Source organism: Poeciliopsis prolifica, unplaced genomic scaffold (genome assembly GCF_027474105.1).
Source record: "Poeciliopsis prolifica strain line A6 unplaced genomic scaffold, Auburn_PproV2 SCAFFOLD034, whole genome shotgun sequence".
Lineage (NCBI taxonomy): Eukaryota > Metazoa > Chordata > Actinopteri > Cyprinodontiformes > Poeciliidae > Poeciliopsis > Poeciliopsis prolifica.
In genome coordinates this window covers 3749039-3768491 of record NW_026562409.1, presented here as the reverse complement: position 1 = coordinate 3768491, position 19453 = coordinate 3749039, and the positions used below count along the sequence as shown (strand labels likewise).

The following is a 19453-nucleotide window of genomic DNA, read 5'->3' as shown; positions in this document are numbered from 1 at the left end:
CGTGAAAAAGCTTGTTCATGTAATAAGTCGCTAAAAATCATGGCAAGCCACGGATGTTTTGCAGCAATCTTACTCCATATGAAGAGTAAGCTGAATAAGATGTCGGGGGAAAAAAAACCAAAAACGTCATCCTACTACTTCCTGTTAGGGTTGTTTGTTGTTTCCGCCAGGAGTAACATCTGAAAAAATTGTTGTGGAAGATTAAATATTTAATTCACAAGCTTAATTTAGATCGCAAGTTAAATGTTTATTTAAGAAGCTAAATATTTAGTTCCCAAATAAATGTTTAAGTCAAAGCTAAATGTTGATTTTTCAAACTACATATTTATGTCCTACACTAAATATTTAGCTTAGCTTTATTTTTGGGTTTTTATTTTTGTGTTCATGTGTGAAATACCTAGCAGTAAACTAATAGCTGAATAAACTTTCCTAATATTTTTCCGATTTCTGTTTTTCAGCGCTTCTTTAGAAATTTCCGACACTCCGTGAAGGCATCAAACATTAGCTTAGTGGTTAGCATACTTCCGCTCGACAAAATGGATCTCTTTGTTGTTTCTGCGTTGTTCGGATAACCGAACCGGGTTCTGTTTCTCCATGAGCTCAGATGGACTTCAGGCAGCATGCTGCATCCGCGGGCCGAGTGGTTCTGGACGTGATGGAGCGGGAATGGCAGCCCCTGTCAGCCGGGGAGCTGGAGCTCCGGCTGGACCAGGCGGTGGAAGAGATCCTGGAGGCCGAGCTGCTGCGGAGACTCGAGGCGCAGCCGCCTTCTCCCGCCGTTTACCCTCGGTTACTGCGGGGCAACCCGAGCCCTGGACCCCGGGGTTCACCCACAGTGGCCGGGTTGACTGGAGCGACAGCGTCCGAGAACCAGCAGGAAACGGCGGACAGTGAAGCAGTCACGGTTAGGGTTAGGGGCTAATATTCAGTTCTAATATTTACACGGAGTTAGGTAGTCCCTAGTTATAGTTTAACTTATTTATTTTAATGTACTTTTAGGAGTATTTTGAGTAATTTTATGATGAAGCATTGCTGCTCTTATTTGAGTAAAATAAGATTTCATAATTTCACTGAATGACGAACAAACATTTGAGCCCAAAATTCACCTGACAGACAAAAAAACCTGCAAGTTTTGTTAGTTTCTTAAGTTTTTATTGACAGAACTGATTTGGAAAAATTTCCCTTTGTCAGATTCAGTTTACTTGCATGAATTATTCTCATTTTAAAATACCAAAATTACAACTTAACTTTAGATTTTAGTCTGAATATGTAATTTTTAAGTACTAAATTATTGTTAATCTGAAATAATGTTTTACTCTTTCTTGAGTAATTTCTTGGATGGCTATTTTTTACTTTTACTTTGAGACAAAATATGTTGAAGTGCTATTCTTACTTTAGTACAATATCTGGCCACTGTACTGTCCTCTGATTTTACATAAATACACTGCCAAGTAATTTTAGTCGACTTTCTAGTGCAAATATCTTAGTGCACTTGAAATAAGACAAAACTAATGTCTTTAAATTTAAACCTATATATAAAATTTTTAACCTTGAATTTACCTCAGATTTGCAGCAAATTGGAAGAAATACACATTTTATCTACAAAATAGTGGATCCATTTAATCTGTTGCTGAATATCTAACACAGTTCCATTTATTTTGTTTCCAGTACATTTCAGAACTGCTTCAAAGCTCCACATCTGGGGCTCGACTGGCTGGACGCGCTCGCTTGTCTCTGTCCCGCACCGTCCTCCTGTCTCTGTCCCTGCTGTCTGAACGGGTCAGCTACCGCTCCGTGTCCCGCCGCTTCCAGCTGGAGAAAGGAAACATCCACAGGATCTTCTTCTCTTTCTGCGAGCGGATCAGCACGCTAACGGACGAGCAAATCAGATGGCCGCTTGGTTCGTTCCTGGGGCTGACACAATCAATCGAATATTGAAAGAGTAGTCAGTTAATCGATTAATAGTTAACTGGAGTATGTAGACTCAACAAAAAGGCCATTTGCCAGGCTTTCATTAGAAACTAAACCAAAACTGAACACAAGTCATGTATTTTGCAAAGGAGATAAAACTGGCTTCATTTTTAATATGTTCAGTTTTAGCTTCACCCGATTCAAATTCTGTCCAATAAAATGTCCTTTTATGCACCTTTTCTGTTTCAGCTTCAGATGCATCCCTTCCTATAAAAAGGAATAATTCATTATTGCATCTTAGGCAATAAAATGTTTATTTTCTTTATTGAAAAAAAATAGAAGTACTTACGTCTATTTATTAATTATTTCTAATGTTGCATTTAAATGAAAAATCTGCAAAAGAATGTGCCAAATTTTATATATACACAGATATATGTGTGTACATACATATACACAATATTGAAACAATTAAATGTGATGAATTATTGAAATCAGCGAATTTAGTAATTGATTAATCATCAACTGGATAAAAATATATGACACAACTTCTATTTTGGTATAACTTATATACATGTAATAAAACTACATTTAACTGTAATTTTTTGGATGATGTTGGAGCATCAATGTTTTAATAACTGTGTGTTTTCCAGGAGAAGAGGCTGCAGAGGCACTTTTCCCATTTTCGGATCTGCTGGTGGAGAATCAGCTGGATGAAGGCCGGGTTCTTCCTCAGGTCCTGGGAGTTTTGGGTCACACACAGATTCCCATCCGCCTGCCTGCAGGTAACCATGACCTGGACAGGCTGGGGCCCGCGGAGGAGAGGCTCAAGATGGCGGCCCATCCGGACCGCTGGTTACACCTGGAGCTGGTCTGCAGCCGACGAGGCCAGTTCCTGCACTGCAGGGTCAGCAACGGCTCTGATTCGGACCGCGGCCAGACACTGACAGACCGACTCAAACAGAACCCTCAGCTGATGCCACCCGGTTCTTGCCTTGTCGCCAGAACTGGATACCCTCTATCGGAACGGATCCTCACCCCTTACACTGGAAGCTGCGGACCGAAGCAGGAAGTCTTCAACCGAATCTTGGCGGAACATTGTCGGATCCTGGACCGGGCCGTCGACGGCCTGAAGGCCAGATTTAAACGGCTCAGCTATCTGGACATTGGAAACTATGACCGGGCCAGAACTGTGGTTTTGACCGCCTGCGTGTTGCACAACGTGTTCCTGCGGACGGGACAAGAACTTCGACTGGATCCTGAAATGGAGAACATTCGAACCGCAGAGGAAGAGGAGGAGGACGGGGAGGAAGACGAGGACGGAGTTCAGAGACGGGATGCTGTGTCCGATTTGTTGCTGAGGAACATTAAGTCCGGAATCACGTGACAGAATATAAATGGTAATAAATAAATACATATCGGACATTTATTTAAAAAAAAAAAAATCTCCGATATTTTAATAACACATCCATTTTTTCTTAAAAAGAAATTACAAACGACAGAATTCTAAAAAGTGGCTTTTATTTCAGTTGTCCAACTATTCTGTGTGTTGGACAACAGAATATTAACAGCTTTTGTTAAAGCTTTATTTTGTACTGCAAGAAATCGATTTGGAAAATTATTTATTTTTGCATGGATTCATTATCTTATATTATTTTTATTTTGCTCGTTAAAATACCAATATTTCCTCATAGCTTTGTATTCTGGTCCATCTGATTATGTAATTTTTAAAAACTACATTATGTATTTGAATCGCTGTTTTATCAAACATTTTCTTACTGTTATTTGAGTAATTTCTTGGACAACTATAAATATTTATTTTTTCTCCCTTTCTTTTTTTATGAGTAATAATAAGTTAAAGTAGTGCTACTTTACATTTTTGGCACCCACCTCTGATAATAATGCAGACACGTTTATAATAATATTTACTTCTGTAAATAGTAGCAGCTCTATAAACATTACATTTTAACATGACAGGTGTTACAGGAATAATTCTGATTATGTATAAAAATCATGTTCACCTTTTCTTTAGTGGCTCTTTTGTGTTCTTTCATATTCAGACACCAAATGTAACTCATTTAAGTAGAAAAATAAATAACTTTGGGACATGTAGAAAAGAAAACGTACAACTAACAGCTGCATTATCAAGCAGTTGCAGGAGCTATGATATTGCATGTACAGTCGGTTTTGCACCATAAACAAAAGCTTAGAGTTTTATATTGTCAGTTTGCTACAGTAACACAAGAAAAGTGAGGTTTTCCTCTGATGTGTCATGAACTACTGTCAGTCCTTTGATGTGTTGGTCTGAGCCAGGCTGGAGATAGCCTGGGCCAGGTTGTTGATGGCCTCGATCTTCCTCTCCTCCAGCGCTTTCTGCTGTGCCCACATGTTCAGCTTCCTCTCCTGCAGCTCCATGTAGAGCTGCAGGACGTCCTGCGGGGGCCGGTTGGTGGCGGCAGCGGCTGCTGCGGGCGGCGTGGGGAGGATCGGCGTGAACCTCTTGCTGGCGATGGCCTTTCCCACTCTGGTTCCGCTGAGCTTGGCCTGGCGCTGGGCTTCGATCTCCTCCCGGCTCTTACCCAGAACCTCATGCATGGCTTTGAAGAACTCCCAGTGGACGCTGGCCACGCCCAATCGCCGGGCCCGGTCTGTGTTCTTCCTGTAGGTGGCCAGCATGTTTCTCCACTTCAGGTCGCATTCGTAGGCCTTAACAGTGATGTCCGTGACCCCTGAACCCTTCAGCTTGGCGTTTACCTTCTCTGCTACCACTTCCCACAGCTTCTTCTTCTTGCACACTGGGTGGTCAAACGCCTGATCCATTTCCAGCCGGGTGTTGACCAGGTGCCATGTGGCTTGCAGAGTCCAGATGAATTCTGCAAAACAAAACAAACAAAAAAAAACCAACATAATTTTAGTGGCAGTTGATATCTGCACTGCAGGATGGCGTGTTAGGGATGTTTAAAAAAAAACTAGGAGGAATAAATTTCTGCCAAAAAACTCAGAAGTGCCTGAGATAAAAAAAAATTTAAAAATTGCTAGAAAAAACCAAGATTTTATAGAAGAGAACTTGGGCATTTCTGAGCTTGAAAACTAAAAAATTTTAAAGAATTTTTTTTTGATGATTTCAGCAACAATTTAGAAACAAATGTGAAAAATATTTTTCTAGAAAATTTCTGATTTTCCTTGTCAGTTTTCAACTTTTCAAAACCAGAAATTTCCCAGTTTTTTTCTTCCAAAAACATGAATGAGGTTTTTCAACCAAATTTTCAACTTCTCAAAAATCTGAAGTTTTCTTTTTTTTTTTTTATCTTCAATGTTTCTCATATCAACTTTTCAAACTCAAAACTTTCCAAGATTCTTCAAGAAAATTTATTGGATCAACCTTAAAATTTCAGATTTGTTTATTTTATGTAAAATGTACCATTTTTTAATATAGAGTGGCCCTAATTGGAGCGTTGAAGTACTGGATGTAACAGGACACTAGGCAGGCAAGTAAGTGACCTGTTTTTGTTATTTATTTTATTATTTACATGCGCAAATAGCTGCTAAACACAGAAAATGCTAACTCAAAATACTTTTCTGCAACAGTTTTGGCGCCCCCCTCAATCAGCGCCCACATGTGTTGCACTGCTTTGTTTCCGCAACCCTGTAATGTCAACAAAGAAGCTTACTATTCCTGAGGATGGATTTCATAGTCAATAAATAATCATTTCAAACAAAATAATAAAACAAATAGACCGGAAAATGTGACGAAATATATTTAAAGTGAATTTGTTGAAAGAAAAAGTCTTTTATTTCGATGCAGTTTAATGATAACACGCTTGGCTCATCAGTCTCTCCTCGCTTCATGCGATGACTGGTTCAAACATGTCTAACTCCAAACTCTGTTACTAACCTGCTTTTATCCTCTCGCTGCTGGACGCAGCCGACTCCTTTCCGTCCGCATTTACATTTTGTATCACTATCGCCTCAATTACTTCCATATTTTTTTAAATCTAGATCCCCACTGAAAGATTTAAGTGTTCATTCACTAACTGTGTCTCTATCGCGGAATTTAACAACCTTTACAGATGCATCGATGAATTTTTTTCCCGTCATTAAACGATTGCTGCAACGACGATCTTTTGTAATATGGGATTTGTAGTCCTTCATGTGTATTTTAAACCTTAAAGATTCCCATAACAAACTACAAGCCCTAAATGCGTTTGGTTGTTTCACGGGAGCCGCTGCATAGCATCGCCATGGGCAATGTAGTTTTTATAGAAGGAGGGTGTCAAATAGAATAGTGGAATTGAATCAGAACTGAAACTACAATTCCCAGCTTTCGCTCACAGCCCCACCTCTTTGGCCCCTGCTCCACTGCGGAGACCGCCCCCGTTTTGTTGTTTGGCTAAAGATGGCGTTAGCGGCTAGCGAAGGCGATTGCACTTTTTTCCCCACAAAATATATTCGAGCTCTGGTAACATAACATTGCGAAAATAGAACACTGTCTTTACAATTTGAATTTAAAAAAAATGATGTATTGCAGATACACGCCAATTACGTCGAATAGTGGTTTCTAGGCCTTCTCAAGCGGCAGGCCTTTTTTAAATGGAGCGGACCTGTGGGTGGGGACTCAGTTTCCCATCAGGGAGTGCGGCGTCAGGTGATACAACTTTCCATTGTCTTATCGGTATTTGTAGTTTGTGCATAGCCCGTTAAGCATTTTGAAGAGCGTTGCTAGTTAATTAGTAACTCTGCAATTGTTAAACGTGAAGAAAGATGCGATTTTGTGCCTTATTGCTTCACTGGTGGTGTCCTGTGATGCCTAACGGTGTTCTGGCTGAACTAACAATAGCAAAGTTTGGATAAGTTATCGCGCGACCTGCCAGTTTTATCAGTCATGGCTTCATCACCTGTTAAAAGTGACGGGCGGCTGCCGAGAATAACCCCCAAAGAAAGCCAAACATTGACCCCAGAGTCCTCTTTGACCTGGTGTTTGGCCCACCTCTGTGAACCTGGGTCACCAGGACGGGCTGAGCATCAGACAACCCCATCCAAAGACACAGACAAACGGTCAAAGATGCATCAGTGGCGAGCCCTAGTTGCCATCAGGACCCAGCATATCAAAGGCGACAAGGCAGGCATCGCCAGGTTCAGGGAGAAAGGTGGACTCAAAGTCCTGCTGAACCTGCTCAAACATCCCCAGTGCTCCAGGAAAGTTCTGGACCTGGCTCTCAGCATCCTGGCCAACTGCTGCACTGAGCTGGAAACGCGTTTAGAGGTGACATCACACTCAGACAACCCATATTCCTATTTATTTTTAGACTCATTAAAATATTTTATGTTTTCCACTCTAGGTGCGCAAGCTCGAGGGGATAAACATTGTCGGTGAGTGAAGAGCATTTCTTCATCTGTGGTTTTCAAACTTCTTGCTTTGGTTTGCCCAAATTCTTATCATCAAATTTTATGTGGTCAGGGACCGAAAAAAATCCTTTAAAGGGCTAAAAATGGCCCCCAGGCCACACTTTGGACACCCCTCTTCTACATTATGTTTAGATTTTTTTATGCGTGCTGCTATTTCCACCCTAGTCATTGATTTTTAATAAATCTAAAAAATCTTTTTGATAATTTTAATAGTGGACATAATGAAGAGAAACGTGGCTCTAGAGACGGTCCAGAACCGGGCTGCCAGGGCTTTGGGGAACTTGGCTATGGACCCAGAGAGCTCTGCACTCATCCACTCTGCTGGTAATTGTAAAATGTTTCTATTTTTCTGAAGCTTTAAAACTGTGAATAATTCCATATGTAACCTTACAGTAAAAATATGTATTATTTGGGTTTGTATGATAAAACAACAAAAGGTAAAGCCTAATTTTGATTTATATAAGAGCTGCACAATATACTAACTTATATTGTTTGGAATAAAAATATTGCAAAAGAATGGCTGGAATTTAATTAAAGCATGTTTAATATTAAATTCACATTGCTCCTAAAGCGATTTGCAAACTGTAAGATAAACTGCAGTAATACTATGCAGCCTTCTTCAAAGACAGTCAAAATTTAACTTAGCAGTCTGAAACGTGTGGTGTGCATTTGGGCCTGGACAGAAATAGCTGAGCTACTATTTCCATTTGAAGAAATGAACGGTTCCCAGTCAAACCAGGAGGGTCTTAGCGCTGCAGTTTCTGATGAATGTGCAACGGCACTTAAAAAGTAACTTAGCAAGAGATAGGAGCATTTTTTAGGTAAATAATTCTTTAATATTGATGAAAAGCTCAAAAGAAATTATCCTCTGAAAAGAATCTGCTAGATTTCGCTGAAAAGATGTTTGTTCTGTCTTATTTCAAATGTAATATTTCTACTAGAAAAGAGAGTAAAATTACTTGGGTTTTGTGTTTTTGCATTGAGTTTTTTTATTCAAAAAAATTTTAGTTGCAGCCCATCTGGATAAAACATTTCTAATTGTTTCTTTACTCACCTCTAGGTGGCGTTCCTCTCCTCCTCCTCTGCGTGTCGTTGTCGTCCGCTCTGTCGTCTCCCACCGTGGCTCCGCCCTCTGACTCGTCTCCCAAACTGGAATGCGCCCAGTCCGCTGCTCGAGCGCTGCTCTACCTCTCCGACTCGCCGCCCAACCGCCTCTCGCTGCTCACCCAGGGGACACTGTCGGCCCTCGCCCCCCTTATCGCCCCAGAATACCCCCCCGGTTTGCGGCGCGCCACCCTGCGGACCCTCCATGAGCTGACCAGGGGCTGCGGCGTCGAATGCGCCAGGGAAGTTTCCCGCTCGGGCATCTTGACGCAGCTTGGTGTCATGGCGACGGGGGAGTCCGGCGAACATTTCGAAGAGCTGGCGCTGAAAACGCTAGCTAACGTTTGCTCTCAGGGCTGCTTGCGGCCGCTGGTGGGGTCGCTGGGGGTCATTCAGAGGTTCACAGAGGAGGTGAAGAAGGACCCGCTCAGATCCGGAGTCTTCCTCAAGGCTTTATGCTTGTGCTGCAAAGAGGCGGTGAACCGCGCCAAGGTGAAAGAAAACGGCGGTTTGGAGGTTCTTATGACGTTCCTGTCATCCCACCAGAATCACCCGCTGTCCAGGTTCGCCATCCTGGCCTGTGTGGACTTTGTTTTTGATGAGTCTGCGATGGAGCAGCTGCAGGAGCTGGGCCTGGTTCCTGTTCTGGTCGCACGGCTGGCGAAGCTCGCCAGAGGAGAGGAACACGCAGCGGAGAGGGCGGACGTGAGCGCAGCGTCCAACATGGCTCACAACGAGCTGCTGCCCTCCTCCTGTTTGGAGTCGTTTGACTTCCCGCCGCCTGAGGGATTCAGGAGGGAGGAGGCCGGGAGGGAGCAAAGCTCTTCCAGCTTCTTAAGCCTCAGGTATGGAAAACATAATCAGAGTAATTGATTAACGAGTTAATCGAATGTTGATTATAAGCAGCCATTTCATTAAAAACCTGAGTTTTCTCTTGAATCAAGAGAGACAGCTGCCTTTCCATAACACAAAAGGCCAAATTTTTCATAATATGGTGAATTTAAACAAAAAGTAATTAAACTTTAACATTATTTTGTGTGTCAGATGTATTTAATTGTGACTCAATAAACAGAAAATTATTACTTTTCTCACATTATTAGACCTGGACATATTTATAAAATATAATAAACAGTAACCTCTTACTCTGATGGAGTATTAGAACCATAATTAAATTAAGAGAATAAAGTTGCAATATTAAGAGATTGAAGTATTTAGACACTGAAGTCATGGTGGTGCTGATGGCATGCTGAGCCTGAATGTCGCCTCTGCAGGTCCTGGTTGCTTTCTGAGGGGTTGATCTCGTCTGAAGGAGAGCTGCTGGATTCCTCCTGTGCTGATGCGGAATGGGGGAGTCTTCACACCTCATCTTTCTCGTTTCCAACCTCTTCCCCAAACCCAGACTGCAGCCCTTCGCCTAAAACCCCGACTTCATCCAGCTCTGCTTCCAAAAAATCACCTCTGCCACCTACTTCATCCTCCTCCTGCTCTTCCTTCGATCTCCAAACCTTGGCTGCTTCCTCCCCCGTTTCCCCATCCAAGTTCTCCTCTTCACAGAAACGGCGGCGCTCTCTTTCAGCAGCTTCCTTAGCTAAAGTGTCTTTAGAAAGCCCTCCTTCGGTCCCCCGATCCGGGGGGTACCATCACCCCTACCACCCCGAGCCCTGGACGCCGGAGTCGCCCATCCTGCTGCTGCTGTCCCGCTTCTCGCACGCCAGCGACCCCAGTGCGGCGCTGGTCAGCTCGGCCGTCATGTCCGGCTTGCTCTGCTACCTCACCCAGCACCAGGACCCCAGCAGCAGGTGCTTCCGCATGCTCTGCCGCTTGAGCTGCAACCCGAGCTGCTTGCAGGCACTGGTTCGGACCGGTTCCGTGGCGCTGATTCGCCACCGTCTCTGCGCAAACGAAGACGGGTCAGGGGGACGACAAAGGCAGACGGACAGAGTGAAGACCAAAGTGAAACAGCTCGGTAAGAGCAGGAGGGCTGCAACTAATCATTGTTTCAGCTGTTGATTAATCGGTTTATTTATTATTCTCACAATTAATTGATTATTTCTGATGATTAATTAAAAAGTAAATTGATTGTACCTTCTGCAGATTTTTTCATTTAACTTCTTAAGCCTTTTATACAATATAAGAAATAAATTAAAATATGAAAATAAATAATTAAACTCTTTTTTTAAAATGAGAAAATAAACATTTTATTGTAACTGAACTGTCATTTAATTTAATTTTGTAATTGATTAATCATTAACTGCCACATACAGACTAAGAAAAAGGCCATTTGGTAAAAGAAAAACACTCAGAGCAGAAATAAAAACAAAATAGAAACATTTTGCACTTAAAATAAAAAATTTCTTTCTTGTCTGTAAATATTTTCTTCCCAGAAATCCACAATTGGCAAAATTTAAGCTTAACCTGGCTCAATTACTGTAAAATTCTGTCATTAATCACCTTTTGCTGTCTAATTATTAATTGGTTAATTGGAACAGATTAGCCTTACCCATAACTGAAACTTATTTAAGTATTTTTTTGTATTATTTGCTACAAATAACCATGTGTGAACTAAAGGATATTGTGGCAGTTTCTTATTTAGGAAAGGTAATTGAATTATTTGCATTTTTTTACATATATTTAATATTAAATATGAAAGTTTAAGTGGTTAAATGAGAAATCAGCAGAATGTACCTTTTTTAAATTCAATTACTCGAATAATAGATTTTCTTTATTAAATACTCCATATGAAATGATGAAAATAGAGATAATAATTTGATTAGAATTGAACTGAGCCTTATTCTCCGTAGGTGACGCGCTGCTGACTAATTTGCGTGTCCAGTGTGAGTCCGGGTTCGGTTCTGGCGTTCTGACCCACGTGATGCTGTCCGGTTCTGAGTCGGACAGGATGAACTGCGCTCTGTCTCTGCCATTCATCACCAGGCGAGTACCTCGTTTTTTAGATACGGGACGCTGTTTTACTCTTCGGTTGTCATTTAAACCCTCCGATTGTTGTAAATTTCCTTTCATTAAAATGTTTCTTTATATTTTGGATGATTTTGCACTTATTTTTCCTCAGAAGTGAAATTTAAACTGCAGAGTTTTATAATAAAGTGCAATGAAACACAAATTTGGAAACTTTTACAGTTGAAACCAGATATTTTCATACATTTAATAAAAAAATCTCAAGTTTTGCAGTTAAACTAAACTTTTCTTGTTTTTTGTTAGAATTATGAGAATTATTTATATTTCTAAAAATGCAACAAAACTTAGAGAACATTTTTTATTTTATTTTTGAATATTTATCAATTCTAATTTCTCATTAACATTGATCCGCATAAGTTTTTATAGTTTATACATTAAACTACATTATTCAGACTGGGGGATTTTTAAGGATGTATGAGAAGCATTTCAAAATATAAAACTAGCGATTATTTTAGTCATCAATTATTCTGATGACTAATTATAATAAAACACTTTACGCAGCAATCTGCCAATTATGCTTAAAATACTAAAACATTTAAAATGTACTTCTTATAAAATAGATTAAAGCTAAAGCGTAAATATTTTTGTGTATTTTGTATTAATTGCTGGTCTGGGAGTTTTGTTGTTTTATGATTTTGAATTTCTGCTCTCCACTTAACGGTTAATCAGTTTTTTAGTTGACGACCATTTCAATAAACAATCACAATTATTCAGATAGTTTCCTGTGATGGTAAGATGTTTCTCTGTCATTAGCACATTTAGCAGCGAGTACGTGACATGATTGACAGCGCTAAGACCCTCCTCCTCGCTCTGATTGGTTGTTTTTTTTATCTTTTCACATATCTGATATTTCTCAATATGATGACAGTTTCAACAAATATTTAAAAATATATACTTTTTAAAAAGTGTTACTGCACCTTTAAGGAGATATTTCACTTTATTTTCGTCCAACAGCAACAAATCTTTGTTGAAGAAGCTTCTCCTGGATTGCGGCGGTCTCCTTGCGGCGCTGAAACCTTTGGATTGCGCATTTGATGATGATGAGGAAGAAGACGAGTTGGATTCAGATGTGACTTCTCAGTATTTCCCTCTCCTGTTCGGATGCCTTTCTGCTCTGACTGGTTCCGTTAAACCCAAACCGGTCGACAAGAACCCAAACCCGACTCCTGCCGGAGCTTCCCCGCCGCCGTTGAAGAAGCCTCGCCTGGAAGACTCGTCCTGTCCGTACGGGAGTTCGGACTTTGACCTGGTTTTGGAGCTCGACGATGCGACCCGGTTCCCAGCCAACCGGGAGGCCGTGGCCGGAGCCGGTTCTGAATACTTCCGGGCTCTGCTGAGAGGCGGGTTCGGAGAAGAAGCCCAGCGCAACGCGGACGAAGCCATTCGTATCAAAGACGTGAGCGCAGGTACGCTGCTGCCGCCGCTGCATTACCTGCACGGCTGTCGCTTCGGTTCGGACCCGGAAACCAGAGGGGGATGTCAGACTTTAAACTCGCTGGTTCTGGACGGACTGGAACGGGCCGAGTCGCTTTCAGCTGGAGGTTTCCAGAAATCCCCGTTCGGCGAAGCGATGATCGGCGCATCCAGGTTTCTGGTTCTCGACCTGCAGAGGGAGTTGGAGGAAGTTCTTCTGTCATTTCTCGAATCCTGGTCCGATGGGTCCAATCAGTCACACAAAACCCACATCGCTAAAAGTTCTGATCCAACGTCGGAGCCAGAGGCGACGCCGCCGACCAAAAAACAAAACGGTTTGCCTGAAAAAGTGGATGAAAGAGACGCGTCGTTCTCTGGACTCAGCGGGAGTTTAGACCAGAACACGGACCTTTCTGGGTCCAAATCAAAAGAGGACCAGTCTGCCTCGTTAACTGGTTTGGTGGCGTCGCTTCCCCAGTTGTACTGGTTCTCCCAGCGCTATAGCTACCCAGCTCTGGGCCGGGGCTGCCTTGCTATGCTGCTGGGCTTCCAGAACCGACCCGGTCCATTTGCGGATTGCCTTCGCAGACTGACCAGAGAGGCCGACTGTCTGGAGACTCTGAAGCGGGACCTGCTGAGCCTCGTTTCTGCGGCTTTGGTCTGAAATCTGCTTCAGTTTCAGAAAATAAAATAAAATAAATAAGCGGTGCTTTATGTCCATCATTTTCAAAGCATTCGTTATTTTTTATTTCAATGCAATCAAAGAAAATGTTAAATCTCTTAAAATGCTTTTTTTGGGGGGTATTTTTATTTTCAAAATTAATTTCTTTGGTGTTTATTTTGTACATAAAGATGATATTAAATGGAAGACGCATATGAGCTGTGCCATATAAATATATTATCACACCAATTCACTGTCGTTTATTTTTTGCTTTTATAAAATGCATATTCAGCATCACAACATCCAATTTCTGCCAAAAAGTCTGAAGGTGTCTAAAAATAATTATTTTTTTAATTTGAAAAGTTTAAAATTTGCTTTTAAAAACCATCAACTGTTGAGATTTTTCTCAGAACTATTTCTAGACAAAAACAAACATTTCTGTCAAAGTTTTTTTTTCTAGAAAATTTCTTAAATTAATCTCAAAACGACTGTTGAACACGAATGTGAATTTTTTTGGTGGAAACATTCTTGCTTGATCAAACTGCATAGTTTTGTAATGAAGTTCTCTAATATTGATTTAAAGTCTAAATTTGGAAAACATCATTTGCAGTTGAAATGAGGAATTTAAAGACAATGAAAATACTTTTTTTTTTCTCACCGTTTCAAGTTAAGTCAGACACAATTTCTCATATTTTAGGTCAGCTAGAATGACCAAAATTGTTTCTATTTCCTAAATGCCAGGAAAACTAAATTAGTCGAATTAGACGCCGATTAGTTGTGATTATTTGTTTCAAACATATATTTGGTTCCAAAATGCAACAAATAATTTTTAATATACTAAAAAGCCTAAAGGATATCTGATGCTTGATGCACGTTTTCTTATGAATAAGTAAAACCAGAAGCAGCTGAATCCAGGATGAAGTTGTTTTATTGTTGGCGGTGCAGGTTTTTGTTCCGTCGGTGTATTTGAAGCAGCTCAGATAATCAATAATAATAGTGATCAGTGATCTGAGCCCTCGTAGCCGTCAGGAAGAGCGTTTGCGTGAGAGTTGTGGAACAGCGTGTGGTTTCCATCGCCCCAAGGAAATCTCTGGAAGAAGGCAAATCAGCATAAAACAGTTATTGTTGTTTTAAACGGAAATTAAAACTGTTTGCAAACTCGCCTTGGTGCGAATGCGCAGGTGTGAATACGGAACAAACTCCGGCTGCTCATGGTGATGCTCCTTCATGAAGGCGTTGGCCATGCAGACGCCGACGCCGGGGAAAGCCAGAACGATGGTCAGGATCTTCCAGGTTTTTGCTGCGGAAACAAACAAATTGATCGAATGCAGAGGAGAAAAAGTGGGTTTGCATGTGCGACTCAAAAACAGATCATTGTAGATCAAGATGAGCAAAGTCTCTGGAGCTTTGAGAGATATACCATTTTATATGAAAAATGTGCACATTTTCTGAGTTTCAAAAGTCACAAAATTGCTTGAAAAACAAAATTTGTTAGATTAAGAAATTTCTGAGTTTCAAAAATGGTCAAAGAGTTTCATTTTGAGATTTTTTTCTAGAAAATTTCTCAGATCAATCTTAAAAATTTCAGGGGATTTTGTTTTTTTTTTTTTTTTAGAAAAGGTTAAACTTTAAAAATGTATACATTTAAAAATTTCTGGGATAAATTTCAAAATGTCAGGGTTTTTTTCTTCATCTTTTTCTTTTGCAAATTTCAAACTTGTGGTCTGCAGAAATTTCCTTGTAATTTTTTTGATTTTCCATGCTCAAAATTTCTAATTTCTTTGCTAGAAAACGTCTGAGATTAACCTAAACTTAATTTACTCCTACTTTTTTGTCCACAATAGATCTAATGTGTAGTTGTACATTGGGGTGCTGCGTTTGGTTAAAAGGTCAGGAAAGACTCGCTCACCTCCTCCCTCGTGACTCGCGTGTGACGCAGCAGCGAGCGTTCGCCGAGCTGCCAAAGCAACTGGAGACAACGACATCTGCAGGAGTGGAAGGAATTAGGTATTTTCTGCTGTAAAAATAAAACTTTGACAGTTTTAAAACAGCTGAATAATCTACTGTGGTAAAATGTATGGTCTAATGTAAGAAGAGGCAGAAATCAACAGTTAATTCAATCATAACAAACACGAGAACTGATTTAGACATTTCAGATTTGGTTCACAATCAAACACAAAATCTTATGAAGAACTGTTTCTAGCTGTGCAAATATTTTACTATGTTTGAAATAAGACAAAACTAACATACAAGTAATTTTCCAGCAAGTTATAGCAGCTTTATATAGGCAAATAATTCCTTAATGTTCAAAAGTGCTGCTTCCACCAGCAGATTTTCCACTTATAACATGGAAACATGTGCTATTATAAGTAAAATAATCTACGAGTTGAACTTTCACTGCAAAAACAAACATATTTTTGTCCAGTTTCTTGTGCAAATATCTCAGTACACTTTAAAATAAGATGAAACTGACTTTCAAGTAACTTTTAAGCAAGATGTAGGAGCTTCATTCACGTCAACAATTCATGAATATTGATTAAATATTGTCATTGTTAAAATATTTAACTAAAATCAAGGGGAAATTTTGTACTTTAAAGGAAATAATCTTAGATTAATATTAAGGAATTATTTACTTAAAGCTCCTATCTTGCTGAAAAGTAACTTGAAAGTTACTTTTTGTCTTATTCCAAGTGTGATGAAATATTTGCACCAGAAACTAGAAGAAAATACTCTGTAATATTTTAGGTTTCTGCTGTGTATCTGGTCCATTTGCAAAAACTCGAGACAACAGGTGAGTCGATTAAGACTGAAAAGATACAATCCTGAGTAAACTCACCGCTTCAGGAGATTTGTTCTGTCGAGGTTTCACTACAGACGCTGTTTTCTGCTTGTTTGTCCTTCAGTCTGTCCTGAGCTGAACCGACCGTGCCGGACTCCTCCCCATGTCAGTCTGTCGCTCGGCCAAGAAACTCGGTTTATATTTGGCAAAGTGCAAAGTCGCAGCTGATAGGATATAGCAGCTTCTACCACTGGCACATTTCCACAAGACTTGTTTTGAGTGAAATAATCTGCATGTAGAACAAAAGCTTTTTCATTAATATTAAGCAATTGTTGACTTAAAGGAAATTTTATGAGTTTATGAAAAGTTTCTTGTAATTTTGTTTTGTCTTATTTTGAGGATATTAAAATATTTACACTATGAGCAAGATAAAAAAAATACTTTGTAAAATTTTGTGAAAAAAATCAAGCTCCTCTGTTTTCTCCCAGTTCTAACTAGAAACAACCAATCAGAGCCAGGAGGCGGGTCTTAATGCTGTCAATCACCTCCATGCGGTGCTGTTCATCCCCCCTTTATCACTGCTACAATCACTTTCCATCCAGAAACAACTTGCTGCAGGAGGCTCCACTTCTGCTTTGTACGAAGCCTGTCCTGAATGCTGAGGCTAGTTAGCAAGGCTAGTTAGCATAGCGACTGATGACTGTGGATGAACTGTTTTGTTGTAATGACAAGTTGTTTCTCATTCCAGGCTGAATCAAGATCATGAATGTCCTCAAAGGTCCGGTTCTGAATCCATAGACAAATCTAACCATTTATCTGTTAAAGTGTTACTTTACCCTGTGTTCTAATATTACTTCTCAAAATATTACAATATTTAACATCTTTTCACATTGGTGTGATTTGGTCCTACACAAGTGAAAATTTAATTGATTTGACCGACACGTTAATATTTGCACATCACTTTTATATTAAGGTTCAATGTATGTGGTTACAAAAATATTAAGCGGGTCAGAATAGGTTTATGGCCTATACAAAACATATCCATTACAGTTTTAGTATAAAATGGTTCTTATATGATGAGATTTTATTCTGCTCAGTTCAGAATTAGATGTTTTAGGGCCTCTTATCACTTTAAATCCAATTAACCTGTTATGGTTAATTGGATTTAAAGTGAACCCCCAACTCAATGTTTACTATCGCATGTAAAAATAGCTGCAAACAGATGCACAATTATACAACTGTATGCCTTTGAAAAGCAGAAGTGGAGCCTTCTGCACAACCAACAAGAATGCACCAAGTGATTTTTGGATGGTAAGTCAACAACAAAACACTTGTTATTTCCAGCAGCCATTGTACAGTGGATACAGCGGTAAGACCAGCTGACCAAAGGTGCTCAAACTCCTCTTTGGGTTGCTAGGTAACGGGTGGAACTCTGCTGGGGTTGCTAGGTAACGGTGGAGTACCCACAGAATGTGACTTAAAAATTGGGAGATCTTTGAAACGGCTTGTTTTCCAGACTCCAAAAAACATTAACTAACTGTCTCTGGGTTTTTTTTAAGTGTTCCAAATGGAAGTAAAAAAAAAAAATGCAAAAGTTAATTTTGCAGAACAGATGCCCTTTAAATAATCAGCAGAATTACTTGCTGTCTTCTTTACCGTAAAACATCTTGACCCCAGGTTACTGTGTATTTATATTAACCACAGGGTTGAATTTGATGTCTGCAGTTGGATCTACATGCTTCAAAAAGCAAACTCACCGCCTTTACAATGATCCACAGCAATGCTGAAGTCAGTGTGTACGCTAACATTTTAAAAGTTTGTTTCATGTCCAGAGTTAAAAAGAAAACCTTTTGCTCATGTTTTAAATGCTTTTCTTGTATTTTTAGTGTTGGATATTTGTCCTCCCTCTCTCAGCAGCACATTTGCAGTTTTTTTGTCATTTCTGTCTGGAGCTCCTGGCAGCGGGTCAAACTGAAACAGGAGCCAGCGGTGAAGTCAGACAGTCGTACAGCCGGCTGTCTAAATGTTTTCTTTTTGTTCCAAACAGAAATGAATTGCCGTCTCAGTCTGAAGACTGGCTACTATAGACACACGGGTTAGAATGTCCTGCTTTTGGTAAAAAAAAAAGGTCTGAACTTCAGCTTTGGTTCAGGAAATGTGATAAATTTAATCTGCTGATTGTTTTATGTAATTGTTCTGGATTCGCTGAAGCTGCAGTAATCAATGTGACGAAAGATAAACACAGTTTCTCTAGATCTTGCTGGCACATTTAATCCTGGAAATGCTCTCCAGGTCATAGAATACTGTCTTTATAACTATCTCTATGTGTCTCTAGGTGTGTTTTTTCACTTTTACTCAAGCATAAAAATGAACGTGGTACTTTCCTTTTAGAAAAGTACATTTTTGTCTGTGTATTTGTACTTTTACTTACATTGTTTGAGTACTTTCTGCGGCGCTGGCAGTAAGTGTGTGTGATGTTGGACGGAGGTGAAGGGTTTCTCTGTCAGCCCAGTTCTGGCCCGACTCTCCCTCATAAAGCCCAGACTCTTTTGGTATCCCAGTGCTTCAGAGCCGGGATGTTTATTGAGATAATAAGCTCCATGGCAACAGTTTCTCTGATGTTTGTTATGCAGACGGTCTGAAGATGTTTCAGGCAGACGATGAATGTATAATGTCAGTAAAAAGAACATTCTCTTCAAATCATTTTTTTGGTTTTGTTCAATTAAGAAGGTGAATGTCACTTTAAAGTGTTTTCTTATTGCATCATACATGCACAACACGTTGAAAACACAGAGCGCGTCGTAAGTCCAGATATTTTGAAAATAAATTCACTCATTTAAAAAGAAAATCTACTTCTTGACCCTAGAGTTAGGGGGGGGAGTTTGTATAGAAATGTATTTATTTCGCAAATTTGCAATGGAAACACGTCTTTTGTCACGTGATCAACACCCGGAAGTTGCCTCTGGCGAAAACCACGAAGAAGAACCCAGCAGGAAGAAGTTGGAGGATGATGTTGACTCAGAGGTTTTGGGATTTACCTCAGAAATGTTTGGGCACCAAAAATAAAAACAGTGCAAAAAAAAAAAAAAAAAAAAAATCTGAAATTTTGAGGTTGATTTGAGATTTTTTTTTTCAGCTAAAGACTTTCTGAGTTTGAAAAGTCAAAAATGTGTTAGAAAACAAAGACATTTTGGGGTTAATCTCAG

The 19453-nt window shown here is 40.0% G+C and overlaps 4 protein-coding genes across 7 annotated transcripts; 2 read left to right on the top strand and 2 right to left on the bottom strand.

Annotated features, from left to right (window-relative positions):
* The first annotated feature begins 499 nt into the window (after window positions 1-499).
* LOC129373734 (uncharacterized) lies at window positions 500-3541 on the top strand. Its single transcript, XM_055051799.1, has 3 exons — window positions 500-904; window positions 1669-1900; window positions 2562-3541. The coding sequence occupies exons 1-3, from the start codon at window positions 605-607 to the stop codon at window positions 3293-3295; spliced, it is 1266 nt and encodes a 421-aa protein (XP_054907774.1). The 5' UTR covers window positions 500-604; the 3' UTR covers window positions 3296-3541.
* On the bottom strand, window positions 3413-8527 carry si:dkey-66i24.7 (uncharacterized). Of its 2 annotated transcripts, none has more exons than XM_055051801.1 (2): window positions 8369-8527; window positions 3413-4781 (listed from the first exon to the last, which is right to left on the bottom strand). In XM_055051801.1, exon 2 carries the CDS (start codon window positions 4726-4728, stop codon window positions 4192-4194), a length of 537 nt encoding a protein of 178 aa, XP_054907776.1. In that variant the 5' UTR covers window positions 4729-4781; window positions 8369-8527; the 3' UTR covers window positions 3413-4191. The 2 variants fall into 2 exon arrangements, with proteins under 2 accessions (XP_054907776.1, XP_054907775.1); XM_055051800.1 differs by lacking the exon at window positions 8369-8527 and adding an exon at window positions 5804-6122.
* armc5 (armadillo repeat containing 5) lies at window positions 6285-13798 on the top strand. Its single transcript, XM_055051798.1, has 7 exons — window positions 6285-7171; window positions 7248-7278; window positions 7528-7638; window positions 8375-9263; window positions 9690-10384; window positions 11220-11352; window positions 12349-13798. The coding sequence occupies exons 1-7, from the start codon at window positions 6791-6793 to the stop codon at window positions 13469-13471; spliced, it is 3363 nt and encodes a 1120-aa protein (XP_054907773.1). The 5' UTR covers window positions 6285-6790; the 3' UTR covers window positions 13472-13798.
* A 580-nt stretch (window positions 13799-14378) lies between these two features.
* On the bottom strand, window positions 14379-16431 carry LOC129373732 (cytochrome c oxidase subunit 6A, mitochondrial). 3 transcript variants are annotated; one of them, XM_055051796.1, is made up of 4 exons: window positions 16305-16431; window positions 15378-15485; window positions 14632-14768; window positions 14379-14558 (listed from the first exon to the last, which is right to left on the bottom strand). In XM_055051796.1, exons 2-4 carry the CDS (start codon window positions 15451-15453, stop codon window positions 14469-14471), a joined length of 303 nt encoding a protein of 100 aa, XP_054907771.1. In that variant the 5' UTR covers window positions 15454-15485; window positions 16305-16431; the 3' UTR covers window positions 14379-14468. The 3 variants fall into 3 exon arrangements, with proteins under 3 accessions (XP_054907771.1, XP_054907772.1, XP_054907770.1); XM_055051797.1 differs by having other exon boundaries at window positions 15378-15461; XM_055051795.1 differs by having other exon boundaries at window positions 15378-15453; window positions 16305-16430.
* Between the last annotated feature and the right edge of the window lie 3022 nt (window positions 16432-19453).

Coding starts and splice junctions, on each gene's coding strand:
- LOC129373734 (XM_055051799.1), top strand. CDS start 605: ATGGACTTCAGGCAGCATGCTGCATCCGCGGGCCGAGTGGTTCTGGAC. Junction 905..1,668: donor CGGACAGTGAAGCAGTCACG/GTTAGGGTTAGG, acceptor TTTTGTTTCCAG/TACATTTCAGAACTGCTTCA. Junction 1,901..2,561: donor GCAAATCAGATGGCCGCTTG/GTTCGTTCCTGG, acceptor TGTGTTTTCCAG/GAGAAGAGGCTGCAGAGGCA.
- si:dkey-66i24.7 (XM_055051800.1), bottom strand. CDS start 5,891: ATGGAAGTAATTGAGGCGATAGTGATACAAAATGTAAATGCGGACGGA. Junction 4,782..5,803: donor CAGCGAGAGGATAAAAGCAG/GTTAGTAACAGA, acceptor TTTGTTTTGCAG/AATTCATCTGGACTCTGCAA.
- armc5 (XM_055051798.1), top strand. CDS start 6,791: ATGGCTTCATCACCTGTTAAAAGTGACGGGCGGCTGCCGAGAATAACC. Junction 7,279..7,527: donor CGAGGGGATAAACATTGTCG/GTGAGTGAAGAG, acceptor TAATTTTAATAG/TGGACATAATGAAGAGAAAC. Junction 7,639..8,374: donor TGCACTCATCCACTCTGCTG/GTAATTGTAAAA, acceptor ACTCACCTCTAG/GTGGCGTTCCTCTCCTCCTC.
- LOC129373732 (XM_055051796.1), bottom strand. CDS start 15,453: ATGTCGTTGTCTCCAGTTGCTTTGGCAGCTCGGCGAACGCTCGCTGCT. Junction 14,769..15,377: donor CGCGAGTCACGAGGGAGGAG/GTGAGCGAGTCT, acceptor TTGTTTCCGCAG/CAAAAACCTGGAAGATCCTG. Junction 14,559..14,631: donor ACCTGCGCATTCGCACCAAG/GCGAGTTTGCAA, acceptor GCCTTCTTCCAG/AGATTTCCTTGGGGCGATGG.